This window comes from Larimichthys crocea, chromosome X, assembly GCF_000972845.2.
Source record: "Larimichthys crocea isolate SSNF chromosome X, L_crocea_2.0, whole genome shotgun sequence".
NCBI lineage: Eukaryota > Metazoa > Chordata > Actinopteri > Sciaenidae > Larimichthys > Larimichthys crocea.
The window spans coordinates 28,034,280-28,058,450 of NC_040020.1; the positions used below are offsets into that span (position 1 = coordinate 28,034,280).

Consider the following 24,171-nt stretch of genomic DNA (forward strand, 5'->3'; position numbering starts at 1 on the left):
ATGGGTCTGGTGTCAGTGCATGTAGATCTCCTACAGCCTCTGCGCTTGACACTAACTTATATTTACTTAATGACTAAACATAAATGAAACAGACAAACAAAAAAAAAAAGAACTGATCTTTGTTTCCGCAACATTTCTCAAACAAGGGGAAGTGTCTATACCTGCACTTTGTCTCCCGTCCACCAATGAGCTTTTGGTTTAATATCCTACCATATATGGTCAGAGAGAGGAGACAGAGAAAGAAAGATTTCCAGAATGAGAGAAGGTTTCAGATCAGAGAGGTGGGGATGGGACGGGAGGCGTGGTCTTGTGTTGTGTTTTTGGCTGTGGTGTAAAGTTTCTTTTCAAAACCCTGCCATTACCTGGAGCCCCGGTTGTCCTGTTGTTTAAAATCTGTCACACATCAAAGATGGGCTGATAAAAATGTAGGGGTAGCATGTCACAGCATGAATGAAAGAGAGATAAGACACACAGTTACACTATGTTTTATGACTATAAATATATAAACTGAAGGTAGTAAAATAAAGCTGTGAAACTTCCGATTTATTCAGTCCAAGTTGTTCCAGAGTTGTTTGTTTCAGAGGTTACATTAGGTCTAATGTTGGTAACAGTACAAACTTGTTAGACCTCAAAGAATAGCGTTACGCAGAACTTACACAGCTTACAAAAATACCTGCATAGTCATAGGTACAAGTTACAGTCACTTGATTTTTTTTTGTCTGCAGGAAGATCCCTTCTCTTCTCTGCAAAGAAACACAAATCAAGCAGATATCTTCCAAAAGTAACACTGTTTTAGTATGAAATTCCCACTTTGTGTTTCTATTCCTCTGCCATAAGAAGGGACACACTTAATAAGGAAATGCTGTCTACATAGAACAATGAGGAGTGGAACTTTGAAAGATACCAATTTCACTTCAGTGTTTTTGCACAGAACAACGACAGTGGATTTTCTCCCTTATCGCTTCAGACATGCTTCAATCCTTTTGGAGCCAGTATGCCCCTGTATACTGTCAATGTGCCAACTGTCCAGTGCATATGGGTATGTGATTGTTGTTTTGAGACTGGTAAAAAAAATGTGAACCTATCCGTTCTGTTTCAAAAACCTCATCTGTAAAAAAACAAAACCTTAATTCAGCGTATGTTATGTAAGTAGGTGAGATAGTTGGACGAAGAGTTGACTCTAAAAAGTCAAGTTTTGCAGCTATTTTGCAAATAATTGTTTATCTTGCATCCGTAAACTGTTTGTATATGTACTTGTGTGTAAGAAACAAAATCACCTTGCAGGATAGTTACTAAGTGTCTGATTGTTTTTTTTCATCCAGTCGTCATCCTGTTGGCACATTTTCACAGCCACAGGGCACGGTCTGTTGTTACACCACTTCACATGAGGCAGCTTCCTGCAGCTCGCTTCAGGACAGGGAAACAGTCTCACACACCTCATAATGGCCTCAGTGTAAGAGGATCGTTGTCATTTTCTACATAATGCACACACTACAATCTAGATACTGTAAGCTAGCAGGAAAAAAAGTTTTACTTGTTTTAAGTTAGTTAAATAAAGTTAAAATATGTGTCATCCATTGTTGTGTAAGACTGGAAAAGCAGACATGTCAAGTCACGTCATGTCATGCAGGGAACTGTGGTAAATTTCAGTGGAAAGTGTGGGGGAAAGCGCACATAGGACTGTTGTCAGAGGAGGTCTGTGTTTATTCTGACATGTTTGAGCACATCAGCTCGCCTGTGTTTGGCAGTGAAAGGGTAGATTTTACATATGATTTTAGAGTTATTTAAGATGAATGAGCTCAGCAGAAGTTCAGTGACTGAGGCTCCAGCATGCCTCTCCACCAATCACACACCTCGTGCCCCACTAAGGATTATTTAAAACACAATGACAACAGTTTGGATTTAAAACAGGATGTTGGGGAGGGATTTGTTTGTTGGTATGTTACTGATGCACCAACCTATATTGGTTTCAGGTTAAAACACTAATGATAATTTTGAAAAAAAAAAAGTGCACCCCACTGTGGACAAAACTGGCAATCACAAGCGTGTGTCCATAGTTGGAGCATTTTTGGCAGTGCCAACTATGTGTATGTGTGAATGTGTAAAACAAAAATACAAACTGAATTTTAACAGTGTGAGAATATTGAATGTAGTCTGAAATAAGGTGCAGCGCTCAGATATCACACATTAAGTTCAGTTTATTTGCTATGAGCAGTATTATTACTAAAACACTTATATAACTGGTGGAGCTTTCGTCAAATAACCCTGAAGGGATGTCAGAGTTATCTCAGCCTGAGACTTAAAATGTTAAAAGCAGGAAACCTGAATTAAAAATTTGGGTTTAAAAGAAGAGGTCTAACAAAAGAGCATAATGTCCACCCTCCCTTTCACCTTTCAAACATCAGAAATCAAAAATGTATCTAGTTGCAGAATGGACGTTGTAGGATATAATGATGTTTTGTTTCTTTATGAAACACCCAGTTAGAAAAGTAGAAAAAAATAATCCACCATGACACATCAACTTTTTATGAGGTTTTTTTATTTATTTATTTGATTTTTAAGTGTTTTATTATTTTTTTTCTCCAAAAAAATCCTGAGGTATTCACAATATAATGGCATTTATTCTGTTTGAAATGAGACTCGGGGGAAGGGGAAGGGGGGGGATAAAATACAGCCAAACAAACAAACAAATAAAAAATAAAAAAAAGAGAGAGAAAGAAACGGGCAGTAAAGCTGTGTCGATTGATACAACTGTCAAGACAATAAATCCATGGTGTCGTACATACAAGAAGCCTTTGAACTGCAACAGCGGTGACTGAAGTCAATCCTCCCCCCACCCTGCAAACTAGCAAAGTCATGCAATCTAGACTTAGAACTGCATTTAGAAAAACCAAGCAACAAACCTCAATGATATTTCAAAGCAGGCGTGTCCCACCTCACTAACAGGGAGTGCAGATTAATAACAAGCCACTCAGTCCACTATCATAGTAGTTATCATCATCTGAAATGCCTAAAACTTAAAAACAAAAATAAAAATAAAAATCTAGTCTGCTTTGTTGCTGGCATTCGGTACTTACTGATAAAAACCATCCAAGTTTCAAACAATACAAGCTTTAACTGTGAGTTATTAGCAAAGCACTAGAGTTCAAATACACCATGCTGTGGCTACTCAGCTTTAACCCATGTTTGTTTGTTTGTTGGGGCCTTCTGAGAGGGTAAACAGTAAACAAAATAATGGATGTCAGTATGTCGGACAGCCACAGTAAAGGCAGAACGTTGCACTTCGCTGTGCTGTAGGTTTCTATTTTAATCTGTTACTTTATAGACTGGACGTTAGTGTGATGGTTGAATACAATATTTAGATTTTTCTGTACACGATAAAAATGCCAATGAGAGATTACTCCTCTACCTTGAGTCCTGTTTGCCCTCCACAAAAAAGCAATACACAATAAAAAACAAACAAACAAAAAAAGAAAACATACAAATGACCAATAAATAAATATCAGTGAAAAAAATACACTGTAGAATCATTTTTCTTGCTCTGTGTCACAGATCTATGATTGATAAAATAACTGCTGTGACTTAAAAGAAAAATAAGGAAAACACCCAATATTCTCCTCTCTGCACAACAATCTGCAACACAAAACAAAACAAAAAAACAAAACAAAATGAAACCCATCACAAGTGCAACATCAGTCACGACAGTCTCAGCATTAGAGAGAGAGAGAAAAAAAAAAAGCTCTGGTATTTGACCAATCAGCTCACTAATACAGCATCAGACAAACCAGAAATAATAAAAGATAATAACCATAAAATAGAATAAAAAATAAAATCCAAAAGCAGTGGGCAGGGATGAGAGGGGGGAAAAAATTAAATAACAGCACACAATTTATGACCCAAACTGGGGTAACAAGAAATAAATCGATCATGATATCTGATCAAAGGAAAAACAATATATAATAATAATAAAAAAATACTATTAGACTTTCAGTTCAGAGGTTATCTTTATGTGGCGGTTTAAATAAGGTGGACAGACACTACAGCGTAACGGTGAGAAGAAAACGATTGCTCCACCTCGCCAGAAAGAAAACCTTTTAGAAAGACGGACAACACTGTCCAGCTCTCAGCACTGTCTGGGATCACCCATTTATTTCTTTGTTCAATTTGGTGTCATCTTTGCCCTGAATAATAAAAATAATAATAATAATAATAAAAACAAACATAATAATATTAATAATAATAATATTAACCGTAATTATAGTAATCATAATAATAATTAAAAAAACAATGGACAAAAATAAAAGCTAATAATAATAATCACCATCAATAAAGACTTTTGGTAGACGAATAAACATCACACACTCTCCGCTCACACACACAGCTAACTGAAAAGAAAGACATAAATGAGGGGAAAACAGGACATTTTTTTCTAACAAACACTGTCTGCCAATAAAGATACAGCTCCTCCTCGACAACTAGTGACGGGTCCAAAGTGAAAAAGTATATTGCAAAGTTTACAGAGAACATTTAAAAAAAAAAAAGAAAAGAAAAGAAACAAAGGCGAAAAGAAAAAGTGTCTTTTCCTAAGTACACAATAATTCAACATTTTTTTTTTGCAAAAAACAAAACAAAAATACAGACTATATGTGTAAAAATCATAAATAAGGATAAAGTTTTGTGCATCCCCGCCCCAACCGACCGTTGTCTTGGAAGAAAAACAAAACCAAAAACAACAAACAAACAAAACAATGGCAGTTACAACGGTGACAATAACATGCAATTGATATACTTTACAGCATTGATCTGTATCTCCCCCAAAAACTACAAACCCCAGTCTAACCCACATCCCTCCCCGACCCCAATACAATCCTTAAATATTTGTCAGCTCATTCAAAACATATCTCTTGCTCTCTCTCTTTGTCTCTGTGAACTAGCTGAAGGCGGTGATGTTAATCACACTGGGAGGGGGGGCTCGAAAAAGAAAAACACACTGTCGCCAACTCCAGTTTATCCGTAAACCTGTGTATGTACAGGAGGCTTTGTTTTCCTATCGAAGCAAGCTGACATGGTTTGAATGACTGCATAGTGAAAATGATATTTGGTTTACTTACAGATGGGTGTACGACACACACACACACACACTCTCACACACGCTTCCCCCCTCGGTGTAAAGGCACAGCACAGGTACTCGCTATGAACTAGCTGTTTTTATACACCTCTGGCCTCACACCAGACAAGCTAATATACACATAAAGCCACTATTGGCAGTAGCAAGCATTGCTGTGTAGAATGGGTTAACTTTATACATTTGGTGTATGTGTGTGTAGATTAGTAATCAGATGTTTTGTTTCCTCTCACACACACACACACACACGCTCACACACACAGACACACACACAGCATCATTCTTCCTAATTCAGCAGGTGCACACCTGGCCGGACCTGATTGGTTTCACAGAGCTGTAAGTGTGACGCCATCACCCAATCAGGTGTTTGGATGGAAATGCACACAAACCAGCACAGTCGAGCGAGAGTGTGCGTGTGTAAGATACAGCTTAATAACAGAGATGCTCGACAGTGGGAGACTGGGTCCAGCTTTGTGTTTGGACACAGATTACACATACAGAGTTTGAACAGTGAACGTTAGTAGTGAGAGCGGGTCGCCCCGTCTCGTAGAGTGTTTTTTTTTTTTTTTGAAACCGCACCAATGAGTACATCTCAGCTACAGCTGCTGGATGCTAAGCACCAGATTCAGGTCTATAAACAACAGTATTAGCAGGGAGGCTGGGCAGGTCTGTCACTATCAGCCCTGTGTCCTGTCATCTGGATAGTTTACAAGAGAAAGATAACTAACGACAGTCCCTGTTCACTGTTGGATGCTCAATCATGTCATTAAAACTTGATGAAGTCTGAACTGACTGAGTCCATCGACTCACCGTCATATCTGCTCATGCAGGGCCTGTATCACGAGGCAACATGGGCTTAACGCAGGTTTTCTGGTATCATGAAGCTGTTTCGCTTTTAAGCTGGGGTTGATCACCATGGTAACCGGCGCTGCAGGGCTAACGGAGTAGGTTAAGTTAACGCAGGCTCTAGCCTACTAACCAATCAGATCACTGGAAACAACATTTCACCATCATGTAGTACAGAGTTTATAATAAAGTAACAAGCAACAGAGACACATGTATAAGATGACTTAGTTTGACTTCCATGATAATTAAGTTTTTATACAACCATGTGTCTACAGGGTTTAAAACGCTATAACATCCTAATGAATGAATATTAAAGCTGCATATTAAGAACAGTTTTTACATATGAAGTTTAGTTTACTCATCACGAGGAGGAGCACCACTCAAAGTGTGAAAATAGTTGTACAATATCTCCTGTCTCCATCGTCATTATCAAGGTTATTTTCATGGGAAACGTAGTAGAGACCTATAAACTGGCCGATATAAGCTTATTGCAGGTATGTCTGTACAGGTGTGTATATCACTTTTGATAAGCAACAAGACATTGCAGTTGAATTTGATGACATTACATTTAATTTGTTTGTGATTAAGAACTCTGTCTCCTATCAAGAAACCCAGAGCTAACGGATACCAGTAATCCAGGATCACTAATGTTCAGTGGGCTCAGTGAAGCCAAGTAGCCCAGGTTTACCTCCTGATACAGGCCCATGGTGAGTTGATTCAGAGTAAAAGGATGAGCCGGCTGGTTTTGTGGCTGGGCCATTGTCATACGTTAGTTTCACAGTCTCCCCCTGTACAGTATATGACACACACACGCACACACGGCACTGCTATACAACAGCGCTAACCCCACCCCCCACTAGCTATAGAGAGATTTCATATATATCATAGCTGAGAGTAATCAATTATAATGTCAATAACAATAGTCAGAACAATAACAACAACGCTCTTTCGTATTTTCGTTGAGTTGTGGACACCTTTGGTGTGAACTGTCAAGGTTGTCAAGCTTGCAGGCGACCTGTGGACAGATGGAAGGACGGGATGGATCGAGTAAAGTAATCGAGTAAAAATGGAGGTGACAACAAGCATCTGGACAGACAGACATCCCCTCTACTCATATCTACGCTGTACAGAGTTTAGTGTGACATCGTGATATAGATGATTAACTACTTCAATTACACATAGAGCTACATTTGAGGTGTGTGCTTATGTTTTTGTTAGTACTTTTTTGTGAAGCCGACCTCCCTGCACGTTCTCTTCTAATCCATCTCACCCTCTCTCACTTGCTTTCGCCCTCTTCGGACTTGCTCTTCTGTATTTGGTTACGTGTGTTGACATTGCATTATTTCACTTATTTGGCTTAAAAGAAAAAAAGAATAAAGTATTTGTCCTTTGGGGAAAAGAAGTGACAGCAGCGTCTAAAGCAATAAAAAAGTAGCAGCAGTAGCAATGTAAATAAATAACATTGTTTGAACAGAACAGTAAACATCATAAACACAACACGCTAACTCACTCGCTAAGATCATAATTGGTATGTTGGTGAAACACCATGAAAGCTTTTTACAATAACCAGCTAGCCTCAGAGCTCGACAGTCCTGCGAGACTTCCTCTCTTCGTCTCTTTTTTATACACACACTTACTTCCTGTCATCCAACTCCAGTTTGTCGCTGACTTTTCTTTAACTTCCCATTCCACTTTCTTAACGCTGTCTGTCTTCCTTCTCGCCTCACTCTGTTCCCTCCTTTCGTTTTCCTGTCGCTTCATTTTCGCTTCATCTGTTCTGCAATCGTGACAACATCCCTGGATCTCTGTCTCTCTTTCTCTCTCTGGCACTTAACAATTCCCTCTCTCTATAGTTGCCAGTCCTCAGTTCTCTGTGTCTAGCAGTGATTTGGTTTGGTGCGTGACGGGGCGTGGAAGGTTTAAGTATGCACATCTAGCAGGCTTTGGCTGTGGCCCTGCAACTGAGGAGACAGTAGGACTCTAGTCAGTCAGTCTCTGAAGACCTGTGCTCAATGAGTACATCTATACAAACACAGATCAATTGTGCCCGCTTTATCAAGCCTGACAAACTCAGGTTTATCATAACAATCCTCTAGTTCAGGGGTCCCAACTTCAAGTCACCTGGCTGGACTGTTTAAAAAATTAAATAACGCTGCTTCAGATTTAATTCCCAGAAAATGGCAGCTTTGTACTTATAAATGAGACGAAAGTTGCACTAAACTCTATGTTGAAAAAAAATTTTTAAAAAGTTTTTTCTGTTGGGTTTTTAAGAGACACATTTTGATGTCAGGTATGCAACGCTAAATCTAAATCTAAATCACGCTGTTGGTAAACTATAATTACTTGATTCATCGATCAACAACAATTTGGATAATTGTATAATTACTAAATTTACTGGTTTCAATTTCTCAAATGTGAAGAATTCCTACCAGCAAACTGAATATCGTAAAATTTTGGACAGTGTCCAAAAATTCCAATTGTGACCCAAACATATTTTTTATTAATTACTTTCAAATATGCCTCAAAGACTATAAAGACTTAAAAAAAAAACTGATTTGGTAATCAGTTTTAAACTTGTGGACGGCTTTATGACCTTATAGGTCACGTCTGGCCCCTGAACTGAAGTTGGAGACCCCCGCTCTAGTTTCTAAAAACACCAAAACATGCTTTATCGAGACTTGTCTGTGTGGTTTAATATGTGAAATTTTTTTTACAGGAGCGGGTCAAAATCTCATGGCCCTCCACCAACGACAACCACCTGCACGCAGCCTTTGGTCTGGAAACACTGTGGAGCACTACATGACACAAAACAGCAGAGGCAGACGGAGAGATGGACAAAGAGGAAGAGGTAGACAAACAGAGGGTGAAGTAAAGAAATGCTCCACAGGTAAGAAGATCTACACACATTTATCTTTCGTCTGCTCAATGAAAAAGCATTCTGCTCCCATTTTTACCTCCAGCCTCTCCCTCGTTTCTCACACTACTAACATTATTAACGTCATTTAGTCTTCCAAATGGTCATCAATGTGAGTACAGCTCCCTTCTTCTTCTACTTTCTCTGGCTTTCTCTCACACACTTCTAGAAAGAGTCCAACGCTCCTCCTTCCCTTCATAGCATCCTTTCATCCCTTTCAACGCTCTTTTAGTCCACTCACAATACATAAAGGTTTACTCCTTTTCTACAAAGCTAGAACGCAACAACTAATTTTTTTTGTATTTCTTTTTTTCAATGTGGAACTGCTAAATACAATGACGGGTATCCTAAACATATTTCATATCAAAGTTAATTACTATCCTCACATGTTAGAAACGAAGCACAGATTAATTTATTCCCGTTTGTGTGTTACAGCTGTAGTGTGAAAGTGATTAAACGACTAAGAAGTATAATCTCACTTTTAAAAACAACCAGTGACTGTGTCTTTATATTGATCCACACACGCACGCACGCACACTCACACACGCACACACAGCCTGAGAATGTGTGATCGTAGAAACACCTGAAGAATCATAATTGCACCGGACATTGTCGTGTCCTCCATAAGAGATTCAGGTTTGCTAACGTAGCAGATGCTTTGTTCCAGTGTGTAGTGACTACTCTGTTGACTAATCCAATGGCTTGGATCAATGCTGGAGACAGACATGTAGGTGAAAAACTAATGCGCAGTGGAGGAAATGTAGAAACACAAACAAGACACACGAAGGGTTTTGTATGTAAGTGTGTGCGGCTATTACACACATCGTGATGTGACGCAACATGTAAATGAATGAAGCTAACTACAGTGTGCACCCTTTTCTCTTCCCTCCTCCCCATGTCTGCTGGTCCAGATTCAGCACAATGACAAACAGAGCCACCTGTGTCATCCATCCATCCATCAGTCCATCTCTCCGTCCATCTGTCCATCCAGAGTCCTCCATTGAGTCTCCGTCTCTCCCCCTCTTCTGTGGGCTCGTCAGGTGCTCCGGTGGACAGATGGACAGGCGTGCTGGGTCTAACGCTAGGCTTAGCTGCTAACGCTGGGCTAGACTAGGACAGACTGAGTCTGGGCTTGGCAAAGCTAAAGCTAGGCTAGACTAGCGTCTGGCTAAGCTAACGCCAGGCTGGCCTAGGCTAGGCTACCTACTGAAGAGCGAGTGGAGCTGGTGCTGATGGCTGTAACACTGGCTGCTGCGAGGAGACTCGGTGCGATCCATCACCGTCTGGAACCAACCGGCCACGTCCACCTCCAGCACCTCGTAACGCCGGATGAAGCTATGCCCCTGGAAGACGGACACGGACGAAGAGATACAGAGAGTTACGTTTCAGTTGATCATTGGGTCATTGTGGCGAATCTTAACAAAATGTTTATTATCATTCGTTGTGACTGGCATCTTACCAGCAGCCCGTGGTATTTTGGCCTTTTTCTGTGATCCTTTGTGAGGCTGCAGAAAGACACACACATGAAGTGGAAGTGGATTTTTAAAAGAGGCATACAGCAACAAGTGACATGTGATTAATGACAAACCACATCTCACAAACTGATCTCGTGAGCAGCATGAGATCAGTCATCTGACACAACAGAGATGTTCTCTGTTTACTTTTTAAATGTAGACAGTCGTGACAGGTTCCAGAGAACAGGACCAAAGTAAAGTTTTAAGAGTGCGATTTGTGCTCACCAGTCTTTGACGAAGGACTGGAAGTCGAGGGAGAAGCCCATGCTGAGAGGCAGCAGAGGAGGATCTTCCTGCAGCACTTTGGTCAGAACCTCAAAGTCTGTCTTACAGTTCTTGTAAGGAAACTGTCCCGTGGCCAGCTCCACCTGAAGGACACAAGGACCCCACTGTCATCGACAAGAAACACTTCACTTATTTTGAATAAGGTTGAATTGGAATAAATACCACAGAATAGTTAGAGTAAAGTTGTTTACAACTCGTACTTTTCAGTTACTGGAACTCGTTTTTTTTGGCATATCTCATGTCAGCTGAAGAACATTTCATGAAGCCTTAAAGGAATATTCAGATGAGACAAAACATCGCTCATCTCATAAAAAATGTGTTATTGTGTGGCAGTACATGTTCAACTACCAAGCTCTGGTTGTGAACACTGATCTGCAATGTTGAAACTGAGCTCACAGAGAGCTGGAGAGTCTGTTGACACTGTGCTTAAGACGTCTGCAAATATAATGCCAAATGTTCAGCTGATGCTTCTTTGTCTTTTAGTGCAAATATAGACACAGAGACTGATGGAAATGAAGACACGGCACCTTGTCTTTACTGCGCCAAATGCTAGCAATCATCTGATAAAATACAAATAATGCACAAATCTTTAACCCCTTATGTGTCCTTATGGCACCATGGGCTGACCCAGCACCCACAATGAGAACGAGTGCAAGCGCACTCCTTTCATGGTAATAAAATGAAAGCAGTTTTACCAGAGAGATGCCAAGGCTCCACACGTCTGCTCGGATGTCGTAGTCAGGTTTGGTGGGATCTGGAGGGTCTATTCTCTCAGGCTGCAAAACCAGGAAACACTCTGTTTAGGGAATCGGTGTGTGTATCACGTGTAAACTCAGATCTGTGTGTGCGGTACTGTTTTGAGTGTAGAGCGTGTCGGTTTACACTCACCGCCATGTAGGCGGCACAGCCTGCACTGCGGGTCTTGGCCTTGGAGTCGACGAGGCGTCCGCTGATCCCGAAGTCGCACAGTTTGATCTGACCTTTAGCGTCCAGGAGGATGTTGGAGGGTTTGACGTCCCGGTGGATGACACCATGTCTTTCTTTCAGGTACAGCAATGCCTTCACTATCTGGAGCAGAAAACACACACACAGACAGTAAGTCTATGAGTATCAAGTGAGCAGTGTTACGCTTATGTATCTGTGTATGTGTGGGTTTATTCCGCTTACTGCAACGGTCATCTTTCCAAGGATTCGCTCTGGGATGGGGCCCTGGATTCTCTTTTTCAGCTTCTCAGCACACGTTCCCATCAGCTCCATGGCAATGAAAACATCCGTCTGTACACAAACACACACAGGAATCAAGCTTTTACCAGTGACACTGGCTGCAAATATAAAAATAAAAATGGGATGTTCAAACACACAAGACTGTATTTAGCTGCTATTTTACTGTCAAGCAGACAATACTCACGTTGGTAACTATAGCGCCATAGCACTGGATTATGTAAGGACAGTCATGACTCTTCAACACCACATCCAGGTCCATCAGGATCCTCTTGTTCTCATCCTTGTTTCCTGTACGACGCATTTGCTGTGACACACAACACACACAAAGACGTTCAAGATTGCCGCCGGCATTTGAATGTAAACACACACCGTGCTCGGTGTGCGTATTAAGAAACAATCCATTAGGAAATCACAAAACAAAGACCCCTCTGGTGAGCTGACTGACTCCCCTAATTGTTAAACCGCTCGGACAGCTACAATTAAGTCATCTCTTTAAATAGTAGGGTTGTTATGTGGGGTCATTACTGCCACTGTGTTGGAAGACTAGTCATAATTAAAGCACAACAGAAAATTAGCGAGCTGAGCCCGGCTGAGCATCAAGCTCCTCCTGCATATGTGTCGATCGTGTTGACTGATATTTGAGGGTGTTTGTCATGTTCCTGCAAAACAAGCCACAAGCCAGTTTGCTCCCTGAAAAGGTTTAGCTTCATAAAAGCATGTGATGTACCCGAGTCAGTCATCTTTTCAGGTAAACCTGGATTCTTTAGCATAAATATACTAGCCACAAACACATACAGCTTACAGCCCATTTTCTCAATAAACTCAATGTGAATGTCTTTCCAAAGCTAAAAGAAATGCAACAAAGAAATGAACTATTCTGAAAAGAGTCTCCTCTGATTGGAAGTCATTACCAAACCTCATCAAATACACTATTAAACAATGGAGCTGGAATATGTTTTTATTCTGGGTTATGCATATATGGGTTAATAAACTAACTGTTATTAATTCATTATTCACATATATCTCATATGCCTTGTGTTATTATTATTATTTTCTTTTATTGCTGTCGATGTAACCACAGCAGGTGAAGCTAATGGGGACCCCGTAAACAATACACAATAAATTCATAGCATGGGGAATAAAACATGTTGGTCTTATCACAACTGAACATTTCAAATGTGAAAATGTTTTGGGACAGGATTTCAAAGAAACTGGCTCTAACATCTTACGGTGCTTTTATTCTCTCCGACTCTCCTCTGTGTTACAATAGCAGCATTAAACCAACATCAAACATAACAACAAATGATCTGGAAAACGTGTAAAATAAATGTGGGATGCACAGCTTTCAGAGGGAAGGTGAGTGCAGGAGGGCCTTACTTTGACAGCAATGACATGGTCGGTCTTCTTGAATCGCACTTTGAAGACCTGTCCACATGTGCCGCTGCCGATCTCCCCCTCACTGATCAGGTCTGTCACCTCCGCTGGATACCGCTGTGGACAGACATGCAGGTGAAACCACACTTAGAACACAGACTACTGGTTAAAACATTAACTGAATGTTGTTTCTATACAAACTCCCCCAGCTGATGAGGGAACAGTGAACCCCTCTGGACCATTTACTAACAAATATTTTGATATTTAATTAAGCTGCTCCCCCATTGGCCATGTCTGAGAATACCAGCACACAGTGGAAAAATGCATCACTGCCATGCTTCATTAAAATTAAATCACTGGCGACTGAGCTGCTGTGAGTGACATCTCATCGAGTGCATGATGTAACGATGCCTCTGAGCTAATGAGAGGAAGTAAAAAACAATCTGGAGTGCAGCGATGATTCAAACGTATCTTCAAACCCTGACTGCCACTAGACATAAAAGTTGGAGCAAACAAACAAGTCTAATCCATCATATTTATAATATTCTGTTTATATCAAAGATTAAAAAAAGCTGATGATTGCTTTCAAAGGGTTTTACTGTAACCATGACCTTGTTTAACAATGGTTTCTGGTCACACTACACCAAACTGTCTGCTTTTTCATCATAGTTATATACATTACATTTTTTTTCTTTTCTTTTTGAATACTGAGAAGAACAAACAAATCCTGCGTTAGTGTTAAAAAATATTTTAGAACTGAGACAAAAAAAAAAAAAAAGACCAAAACCGATGATGTGTTTTGTTGTGGACTATTTCCATCTGTGGATTAAAACATGTTTATTCCTCTTGCGAGTATTTACAGCAGCAGGACAGTGTATGCAGAACTGATTCAAAATAAACCACGGCGCCTTGTAATGAAGGATCACGTCACCCAGTGCAACAGTGCAGCTCATGTGTTTTTAATAGTTTTCGGACAACAATAGAGGCCAATGGCAGAGAGGAGCACACTTATCACACTCGTTACATGTGTTAGTAGGCCCTGCTGGCTGGTTTTGGTCTACCACTTTGGTTTTCATGTTCGTATTCGGGATTAATGTTTCCAGACTAGAAAAAACTCAACATGTGTCTGTGTGCACATCTCACCTGACCGTCGATCTTCAGATAACCCGTCTGTTTCATGATCTCCTGCAATTTCTGGTCGATCTCTGCACTGCGGAGACGACAACACACAAATATATAAGAAACACAAATACTATATAAAGTATATTTTAGTGTGACACTGTGGCATGATGAGAGAGACTTCTGAGAAATAGATGCTGCATGTGTTTCTGTACATCTCTTCCACCCACACACTGCATGTGGATCCATGTATGCTCTTCTTTATATGACTGTGTTTGTGTGTTGCTGCCCTCGCTGCGTGTTCACATGGCAACCTTGTGTGTGTGTGTGTGTGTGTGTGTGTGTGAGTGAGTGTGTGTGAGTGTGTGTGTATGCAAGACTACGTTTACTGATGCCACATATAGACACCAAGATCATTTTTGCATTTTTCGTTTTTAGAACAAATACAGTCTCTCATTAATCACTACTCAGACGAATGCCAGCATGTGTCCACATACTTCTCTAGGCTCTTCTGTAGGCCGTACGGAGGTGTGGGCAGGGTGAGCATGTGACGCGGGCGGCTGGGATAAGGGTGGTGCTGAGGCGAGCTCTCTGAAGACGATGAACGGCTGCCTCCATCGTTGGCCAGTGGCAGCTGGAGTGCTGGGGTGGGGAGACATGACACATTAGACACAGACAGAACGAATGGTACAGTACACTTCGCACCAGAGGCCAGCATGCCAGAAGGTGTAAGATGGCTATGTTTATTCATGCATTCACTGACTGCATAAATTTTGTGGTTTTAAAGCTGTTGTGCACCAACAAAGGTGATAACCTATTATTTGTGCTTCATTAGATTTGTTTAACTAATTAATGTTCCTTCCTGAAATCTAAGCTTCATACTAAATGACTAAATCAAAGTGGTCGCTTAGAAAATAATGTGATATATCATATCCTGTGTAGTACAGACTGAACAATATTTTCCATGAGACGACAAGAGTAATCTGCCTTGAAGAGATCCAAGAGTTCTTTCACTACAGTCCTGTTATCTAGACCCTTCGTAGTATATGAACTTGTTTTATTCCCCAGATACAGCTTTGTTTTTGTTTCTGTGTCCCGACCTAATGTTAAAACAAACAGAACGGTTATCTCAGAGCAAAAGCAACACCATTCTCAGGCAGGGAGAGACAGCACAGGGTTAGCCCGCAGCTCGGGAGGTAAAGTTCAGTAACGTGGACGTCCAGAGTTTTGTTTTTAAAAAGAAAACTATGGTTTATTAACTTTGTTTTGTTAGCTCTGGCCATTGGTTTTATTTGTTATGAGAGCATTGTACCCATCAATGCGTCTGCTACGATTTCTGAACATGGCAACACTACAAAAAGCACAACCACAATCTGAGCAGTCAGTCATCTATTTGGTGGTAAGACTAAAAGCGGCCATGCTGTTTTTAATAATTCCTCACTGTACAGGAAAACAGAGTGTGCACAGCTACCAGATCAAAGTTGAATCAGGAAGTCAAACGTCATCTGCTAAAATCAGCGCTGGACAATGGACAGTTTGGGTCATACTTTTACTTTTTTTTTCAGTCATAAATATGTTTGGCTGACTTGAGTATCATTTACAACCTGTATGATCATTTAACCGTTTGTGTTCGAGTTCCCAAATCTTAGAAATCATATAGTTGAGTACAATGTTATCATATCTGACAGAACTCATGGCCAGAGCAATAAAAATAAGTTGGAATAAACCAGTTTGACATTAAAGCCAGTATTATCCACACACAGCCACCCCTAAACAGCTTTATAACCCCGGATGCCAAATTTACAGTAGGTTCAGTTCACAATTAACTGAAATCCAAACAGAAGATGCAACATGCTCCCAGCCCTGTATAAACAAAGGTCTAAATCATGCATTCAAGGACGTGTTAAAACAACACTGACCTTGTGCTATGTGCAAGCAAGCACTAACTCATTTTCAGCTGGAGATGTTAAAGAACTTCAGGACAACAATCTAGAGTAGTATTAGCACAGACATGTCATGCAACCAAATGTTTAGACAGAAAGTCAACAGCCATGACCTCCCCGACTATCATGATGATTAAGGGTTAAAATCTCAAATTATTACCAGGTTCACATCAACAACTTCTGAAAATATTCAACCAAACCAGTTTGCAAAAACATTTTGAGGACCATGCAGCTGTCGGTATAATTTTCATTGTTTTTGTAGCAGCTCTTCTGAGAGTGCCAGCGGGTGTTTGTATCCATGAGTCACCTGTGGATGGATCAGCCTGTAAGGGGAGAAGCAGTTAGTGAACAGGAGGAGGGGTTAGTACAGAGAGGAAGGAGAACTCAGGCAGTCTTTGGCACAGATCGCATCTCCATAGTTCGGCTGGCTCCAGATGGACGGATGAGAGGATAGACTAGCAGACAGAGCGAGGAGAGAGAGAGGGGGGTGACACACAGATACTCGCAGGCACTGCTGCATCGCCTCCTGCTCACACAGTGCTGCTGCGAAAAGGAAGGAGGGAGATGCCAGAAGATGAATAACAGGCAAACAACATCAAACAGTCCGATGTGAGGGAAAGAGAAATGGAGGAGACATTCGGCCAAAACTGCATAGCACAGACTAAGCTGGAAGTCAGACAGTCAGTCAGTCAGTCAGCCGGACTCTGACAGGAAGGCAAGTCTTCAGTCGCCACACAAAGAAAACAGAGAGAGCGAAGCCAGAGTGTTCACAGCACTCCTGCAGATGGACCAGTGGGGATGCTGGATTAGAGACTGTGTCAAACGAAACACAACCCAAAACATCGTGTCGTGCAGAAAAGCCACATGCACCGTGATTCTCTGCCTCCAGCATAACGAAGGTTAATTGTCTGACACACGTCCACACATATACACGTACACTGTGAACACACACCAACACTGCCCTGCCACTGGCACAGACACACTGACAGACAGAGGGATAGAGAGAGGGAGGGAAAGATGGAGAGAGGATGTGATTTGAAAGGAGGTGTAAATAACTGCTGCGGCTAAGATATCAGAACCAGTCAAGGACTGGTTTCACAAACATGGATTAAACTCTTATCCCTCAGCAGAGATTATTAATCAGTGTGTGAGAGAAAGTGTTTAATGTGTGTGTGTATGCGGGGACAACGTTTGAAATGAAAGAAAATTGGAGTCAGCATGTTGAAACTGCACTGACACTAACATTAGTTATTTCTTATATGTTCCTTTAGGGACCATGTAGTCGGGTTGAAACAAATCATGTCTCTATAGTTACTGGCAAGAGTAAACTGACTTTTACAGCCACTTGTTAAATAAGCTTTTTCACATGCTCACGTTCTTTTTAGACTACAAATCACACTGGATGTAAGAAACGTGTATTAATGTGTTAATAAGACCAATGCGAGTAATTACAGTAAGTTATGTCATAATATTGAAGCCCTGTTAATCTCTACTAGCTGGAGCCACATGAAGGAAACTTCACTGGTGCGCATGTGGGGAACTGCTTGTGTATTTCTCTGATAAAAAAATAAAATAAATGAAAGACAAAGATAAGAGAGGAGGGCATGGGAGATGAAATGGGGGACACAGGTGTGCAGTGGCAGAGAGAGCGATGGATTGAATGATACCTGCACGCTGGGAAGGGGCTGGAGCAGGACTGAGCTGGATCACGATGACTAGACAGAGGAAAGAAAATATACACACACGCACATTACTGCACTGTTCTACTGAGACGATCACTCACACACACACACACACACACAATCATATAACTAATCGGAGAAAAAAAGTATAACTCTAGTGTCAATCTTTTTATTATTGTTAACAGTTCCTATGGAAAGACCAAAATCAACAACGCACCAGTCCATCTTTCAATACTTGATGGTTTCTACTGAAGACATAAATCCTAAAAAAAAAAAACGGGACACAAATATATTTGAGAACAGCTTGTCACTGTGGTTATTAGCAAACATTACTCAGACAGGAGTAAGTATCGCTTGGGGACTATTTTCAACTGCAAATTAATACACATTTGGTGTTGTAATGAGTAAGTGCCATAATGCGGTGCCACAGAGCGGCTCACTGATGTGTTTTTAATGGAGATAAACTGATCTGATATTAAAACCTCGACCCAATACCAGTGGTGACTTTTCCCCAAATTTAAAACATCTATAACTGTGAAACTTATTGAGATTGAGTAAAACTAGGGATTGCTGGTGATCTCAAAATTAAGTCGATGACAGAGATGAAGAAACTGTTTTAAATATTCGATTACGCCATGGCAGTTAAACTTAATCAAGTCAGTATCAAAGTACTTTGTAATTTGGTCTTTTCATGAGATTTGTTGACAATAAGCACCGGCCTCATTCACACTCTCACTCTCACAAACACGAAAACCTCACAAACCATTTGTAAAAGTACAAAAGAGGGGGAAAAAAAACTGCAGGATTGCAGGTCAATGTCACTCAAACCTGAATATGAATGGACAACAAGAGATGATCTGCAGGCAAGAATGATGTTTGTACAGTACAGGAGTGAACAGGGTTTTCTTACACTGCTGGCTGGCAGTTTTTAAAAGTTCACAATGTCACAATGGGGAGATAATAACGAGCTTCTTGTCTCCAGCACTGGGTTTATTTCGGCACAGGCATGTTGCAGACTGTTGTTTGAGAGTTTTCTACTCCAGGTGGTCCAAGGGCCCAGCCTTACTGTTTCACCATTTCTCACTTTACACCCCTTTTATACTGTGGACGACTTTGTCGAGCGTGTCCTCGTGAGTTTGTTCAAACGTTGGCACTGCACGTGAAGTGTGCGCGCGATGAAACACGTTAACCGACGGTTTGTAGCGCCCGTTGGACGTTAGCTTCATCTGTTAGCTCGCACGAATTAGCGTCTGTTTCGTCAAGGGTCAAAACTGGCACAGAAATGTCACTTTGCCGCAAGACTCACGGGCAAACACGCTGCTTGATAATTACACGAAAGCACGGACACGCTTGTAATGCGTGGCACCTGCGTAATATTTCATAAACAGGCTGGAAACTACATGAGATATTGAAGCTGACGCTGGGCCTGCCACCGACAATCACTCACAGTGCTAGCCTGCTAGCCTAGCGTGTTTGACAGGACAGCATCAGAGCAGATCTCGGGACGTGACTGCCAGCAGCGACATGTCTCATGACAGCTTTTCATTTGTTTAATATCACGCTCTGCTCACTATAGAAACAGCCCCGCTTGTTAAGTGACTGGTTTGACAGTGAAATCAACCGACCAAGCTGGGTCGGTGTTTGTTTATGTAGCTCGCCTGTTAGCATGTAGCAGCAGCAGCAGCAGCATAACACCCCCGCTCCCTCCCTCCCTCCCTCCGCCTCTACGATCTTTCCCCCCGCTATTCTGGCCGTTACCGACTCCCCGGTCCTCCCCGGTGGACACTCACTCGGCCTCGGACGTGATCGCTGCGGACTCATGTCGATGTTGAGGTCGATTCTCCGGCGAGCTTCTTCATTTTCCTGCTTTAGTTTCTCCTCGATTCGCGACAGCCTCTGTTCCAGCGACGACATCTTGAAAAATTGAGCACCATGTAGTTCCCAGCAGAGCTCTCGACTCCCCTCTCTGGCAGGCAGGACCAGCACACACACTGACTGACTGACTGGAGACACACACAGACACACGTACGCACACACGTACACACACACGTACACGCACATGTACACGCGCACACGTTACCTTACAGTCAATAATAGTTACTCCCCATTTACTCAGTTATACAGGTGAGGTTGTGATACCTGTCCTTTAAAAAAATGATCTGATGAGTTTATCCTTTGCCTTGGAATAAAACAAACAAAACTCAAGGTCCACTTACTTGCTTGTTTGCTCTGGTGCTTTTAACTATATCATATAGTCTTCATCAGTTACAGTTGAAGAGCTACATAACTTGAATTTTATACAATTTTCAGCCTTTGCAGGACTTTCTTATCCAGGTTGACCTAAAACCTGAGCTTTGTCCAGGAGCTTTTGACCATATCATAAAGGTCTTCGTCAGCAAATGTGGGTTGCTCATTGTCAAGATAAGATAAGATAAGATAGACTTTATTGATCCCACACCGGGCACCCTGGTGGAACGAGTCCTTCACACAGTTACCCACAAGTCCAAAGTGAACTTAGGATCATGTTCAAGGTCCAGTGTGTAACATTTAGAAAGGATCTATGGGCAGAAATGAAATATAATGTTCATCTGTATGAGTGTATAATCACTTGAAAATAAGCATTGTTGTGTTTTTGAATGAACATTTTTCTATCTACAGTGAGAGTGGTTCTCTTACACAGAGTCAGCCATGTTTCTACAGTAACCAAAAAAACACTAATCAAACATTTTTTCACAGCCACCATAGTTTCTCCTTCAGGCTTGGAAGTAGAGGTGATATTTACTTGGGTTTAATCTGCATCCTCACCGATACATGCCACTAAATCCAACACACTGGACCTTTAACTTTTAACACCTTCAGTTCAATGACAATGGAGTGAACCCCATTTGCTGAAGTAAGACCTTGAGTTGAGTTTGTTTAATTTTATATCAAAGCACTTTAATATGAACTATTTTCATAATCAATTAGTCATTAATAATTTGTCAAACTTTGTTTCCAGCTTCTAAAAGTGTGAGACTTTCCTGCATTTAGAGTAAACTGAATATTTTCACATATTTCACAAAACAAACATAAAACATAACTTGAAATGTCACTTTCAAATTGTGAGGGGCATTTTAAACAATACTATATATATAGTTATAGAAGAGCAACCTCTTAAATTTGATCACTACAGCAATAGTATGTTTTTTTTCACAGTATTCACACCATACTGTAAATACAACATTCAGTATAGTATGTATCTCAGCCTGCAGAGAACATGTGCAGGTGTTTTTTCCGTATTCAAAGGTGCAGATGTTTCAATATGCTATCACGGTAGGGATGTGCAGTTGTTAAATACATAAAATAAACTTGTTTTTACAGTAGTGATATTTACCCATTCACAGGGAGGTCAAAGGCCTGACTAACAGAGCTGGTATAAGGATTCAGAGACATGATCCAGGACACTTCAGCAGGTGATTCAGTAAGGTAAGTCTCTGACCTCACGGTCACAGTTTCATCTTGAAACCCAAACAAATCCAAGCAAACTGATATTTTTGTGTCTCAGAAATCTAACTCATGTTTGAATCAGGCTGATGTTGTTGGACTCAATATCACATTAGTTAAACAGATTTTCACTAATCTGACCTTTTTAGCTGTTTGATATCATTTTAAATCTATTTATTAAATGTGTTGTTTTTAAATCTGTCTTGGCTCTGGCAAGTTTCAATGAACAATTTTATAAACTTTTAAAAACTAAATTAATCGCTTGATCTCAAACACAGCAGATTAACTGCTACTTACTTACTTACTCTTAACTGGTCAAGAGGTTGAGCTCTGTCCTGAACTGCCCCCTCCATAGAGGAAGTGAGAGGAGTTGTTCATGATGGATCTACCCATCATGAACAACTCCTCTCACCTCCTGCATGACACTGTGGGGGCCTTAAACAGCTTTCAGCAACACACTGCTACTCCCACCATGTAAGGAGCACTACCTCCATTCCAACAGTCTCTTTAACACCAGCATGACTTTATTATGTATGTATGTATGTATGTATGTATGTATGTATGTATGTATGTATGTATGTATGTATGTATGTATGTATATGTATATGTATAACCGGCGGGGGAATAACTTACTACTCCAGCGACGACATCTTGAAAAATTGAGCACCATGTAGTTCCCAGCAGAGCTCTCGACCCCCTCCTGGCAGGCAGGACCAGACACACACACACACACACACTGACTGACTGGAGACACACACACACACACACACACACACACAGACACACACAGCACTGCTGACTGACTGAGACACCACCACACAACACACCAGACACGCGCACACACGTAACACGCGCACACGTTACCTTTACAGTCAATAATAGTTACTCCCCATTTACAGTGAGGTGTGTAACCTGTCCTTGAAAAAATGATCTGATGAGTTTATCCTTTGCCTTGGAATAAAACAAACAAAACTCAAGGTCCACTTACTTGCTTGTTGGCTCTGGTGCTTTTAACTATATCATATAGTCTTCATCAGTTACAGTTGAAGAGCTACATAACTTGAATTTTATACAATTTTCAGCCTTTGCAGGACTTTCTCATCCAGGTTGACCTAAAACCTGAGCTTTGACACTTATTTGTCCAGGAGCTTTTGACCATATCATAAAGGTCTTCGTCAGCAAATGTGGGTTGCTCATTGTCAAGATAAGATAAGATAAGTAAGATAGACTTTATGACCCACACCGGGCACCCTGGTGAACGAGTCCTTCACACAGTTACCCGCAAGCCAAAGTGAACTTAGGATCATGTTCAAGGTCCAGTGTGTAACATTAGAAAGGATCTATGGGCAGAAATGAAATATAATGTTCATCTGTAGGAGTGTATAATCACTTGAAAATAAGCATTGTTTGTTTTTTGAATGAACATTTTTCTTTCTACAGTGAGAGGTTCTCTTACACAGAGTCAGCCATGTTCTACAGTAGCCAAAAAACACAATAACAAACTCTAATAGACTTTCGCATTTTTCAAGCCACCGTAGTTCTCCTTCAGGCTTGGAAGTAGAGGTGAATTTACTTGGGTTTAATCTGCATCCTCACCGATACATGCCACGAAATCCCACACACTGGACCTTTAACTTTAACACCTTCAGTTCAATGACAATGGGTGAACCCCATTTGCTGAAGTAAGACCTTGAGTGTGAGTTTGTTTAATTTCATACAAAGCACTTTAATATGAACTATTTTCATAATCAATTAGTCATGAATAATTTGTCAAACTTTGTTTCCAGCTTCCAAAGTGTGAGAGACTTTCCTGCATTTAAGTAAACTGAATATTTTCACAATTTCACAAAACAAACATAAACAAACTTAATAATAATAAGATATATATATTATATATATAATATTTATATAATATGTATATATTATAGATATATAAATTTGATAACTACAGCAATAGTATGTTTTTTTTCACCATATCCACACCATGCTGTAAATACAACAGTATAGTATGTATCTCAGACTGCAGAGAACATTGTTCAGGTGTTTTTCCGTATTCAAAGGTGCAGATGTCAATATGCTATCACGTAGGGATGGGCAGTTGTTAAATAGATAAAAAAACTTGTTTTTACAGTAGTGATATTTACCCATTCACAGGTCAAAGGCCTGACAACAGAGCTGGTAAGGATTCAGAGACATGATCCAGGACACTTCAGCAGGTGATTCGTAAGGTAAGTCTCTGGCCTCACGGTCACAGTTTCATCTTGAAACCAAACAACCAAGCAACTGATATTTTTGTGTCTCAAAATCTAACTCATGTTTGAATCAGGCTGATGTTGTGGGACTCAATATCACATAGTTAAACAGATTTTCACTAATCTGACCTTTTTAGCTGTTTGATATCATTTTAAATCTATTTATTAAATGTGTTGTTTTTGAGTCTCTCCTGGCTCTGGCAAGTTTTAGTGAACAATTTTATAAACTTTAAAAACTAAATTAATCGCTTGATCTCAAACACGAAAGATTAACTGCTACTTACTTACTCTTAACTGGTCAAGAGGTTGAGCTCTGTCCGAACTGCCCCCTCCATAGAGGAAGTGAGAGGAGTTGTTTTATCCATTTTGTGTATACAAGCTGCTGTGACAAGTAAATTTCTCCTGGTGGG

At 40.6% G+C, this 24,171-nt stretch overlaps 1 protein-coding gene across 2 annotated transcripts; it reads right to left on the reverse strand.

Moving 5' to 3' along the window:
• Positions 1–2,522: 2,522 nt before the first annotated feature.
• map2k7 (mitogen-activated protein kinase kinase 7) lies at positions 2,523–20,020 on the reverse strand. 2 transcript variants are annotated; one of them, XM_027282966.1, is made up of 13 exons: positions 19,817–20,020; positions 18,012–18,059; positions 14,899–15,043; positions 14,426–14,492; positions 13,286–13,399; positions 12,093–12,212; positions 11,852–11,959; positions 11,573–11,752; positions 11,380–11,460; positions 10,625–10,767; positions 10,345–10,390; positions 10,093–10,228; positions 2,523–7,932 (listed from the first exon to the last, which is right to left on the reverse strand). In XM_027282966.1, exons 1-13 carry the CDS (start codon positions 19,938–19,940, stop codon positions 7,835–7,837), a joined length of 1,410 nt encoding a protein of 469 aa, XP_027138767.1. In that variant the 5' UTR covers positions 19,941–20,020; the 3' UTR covers positions 2,523–7,834. The 2 variants fall into 2 exon arrangements, with proteins under 2 accessions (XP_027138767.1, XP_027138768.1); XM_027282967.1 differs by lacking the exon at positions 18,012–18,059.
• Positions 20,021–24,171: the final 4,151 nt, after the last annotated feature.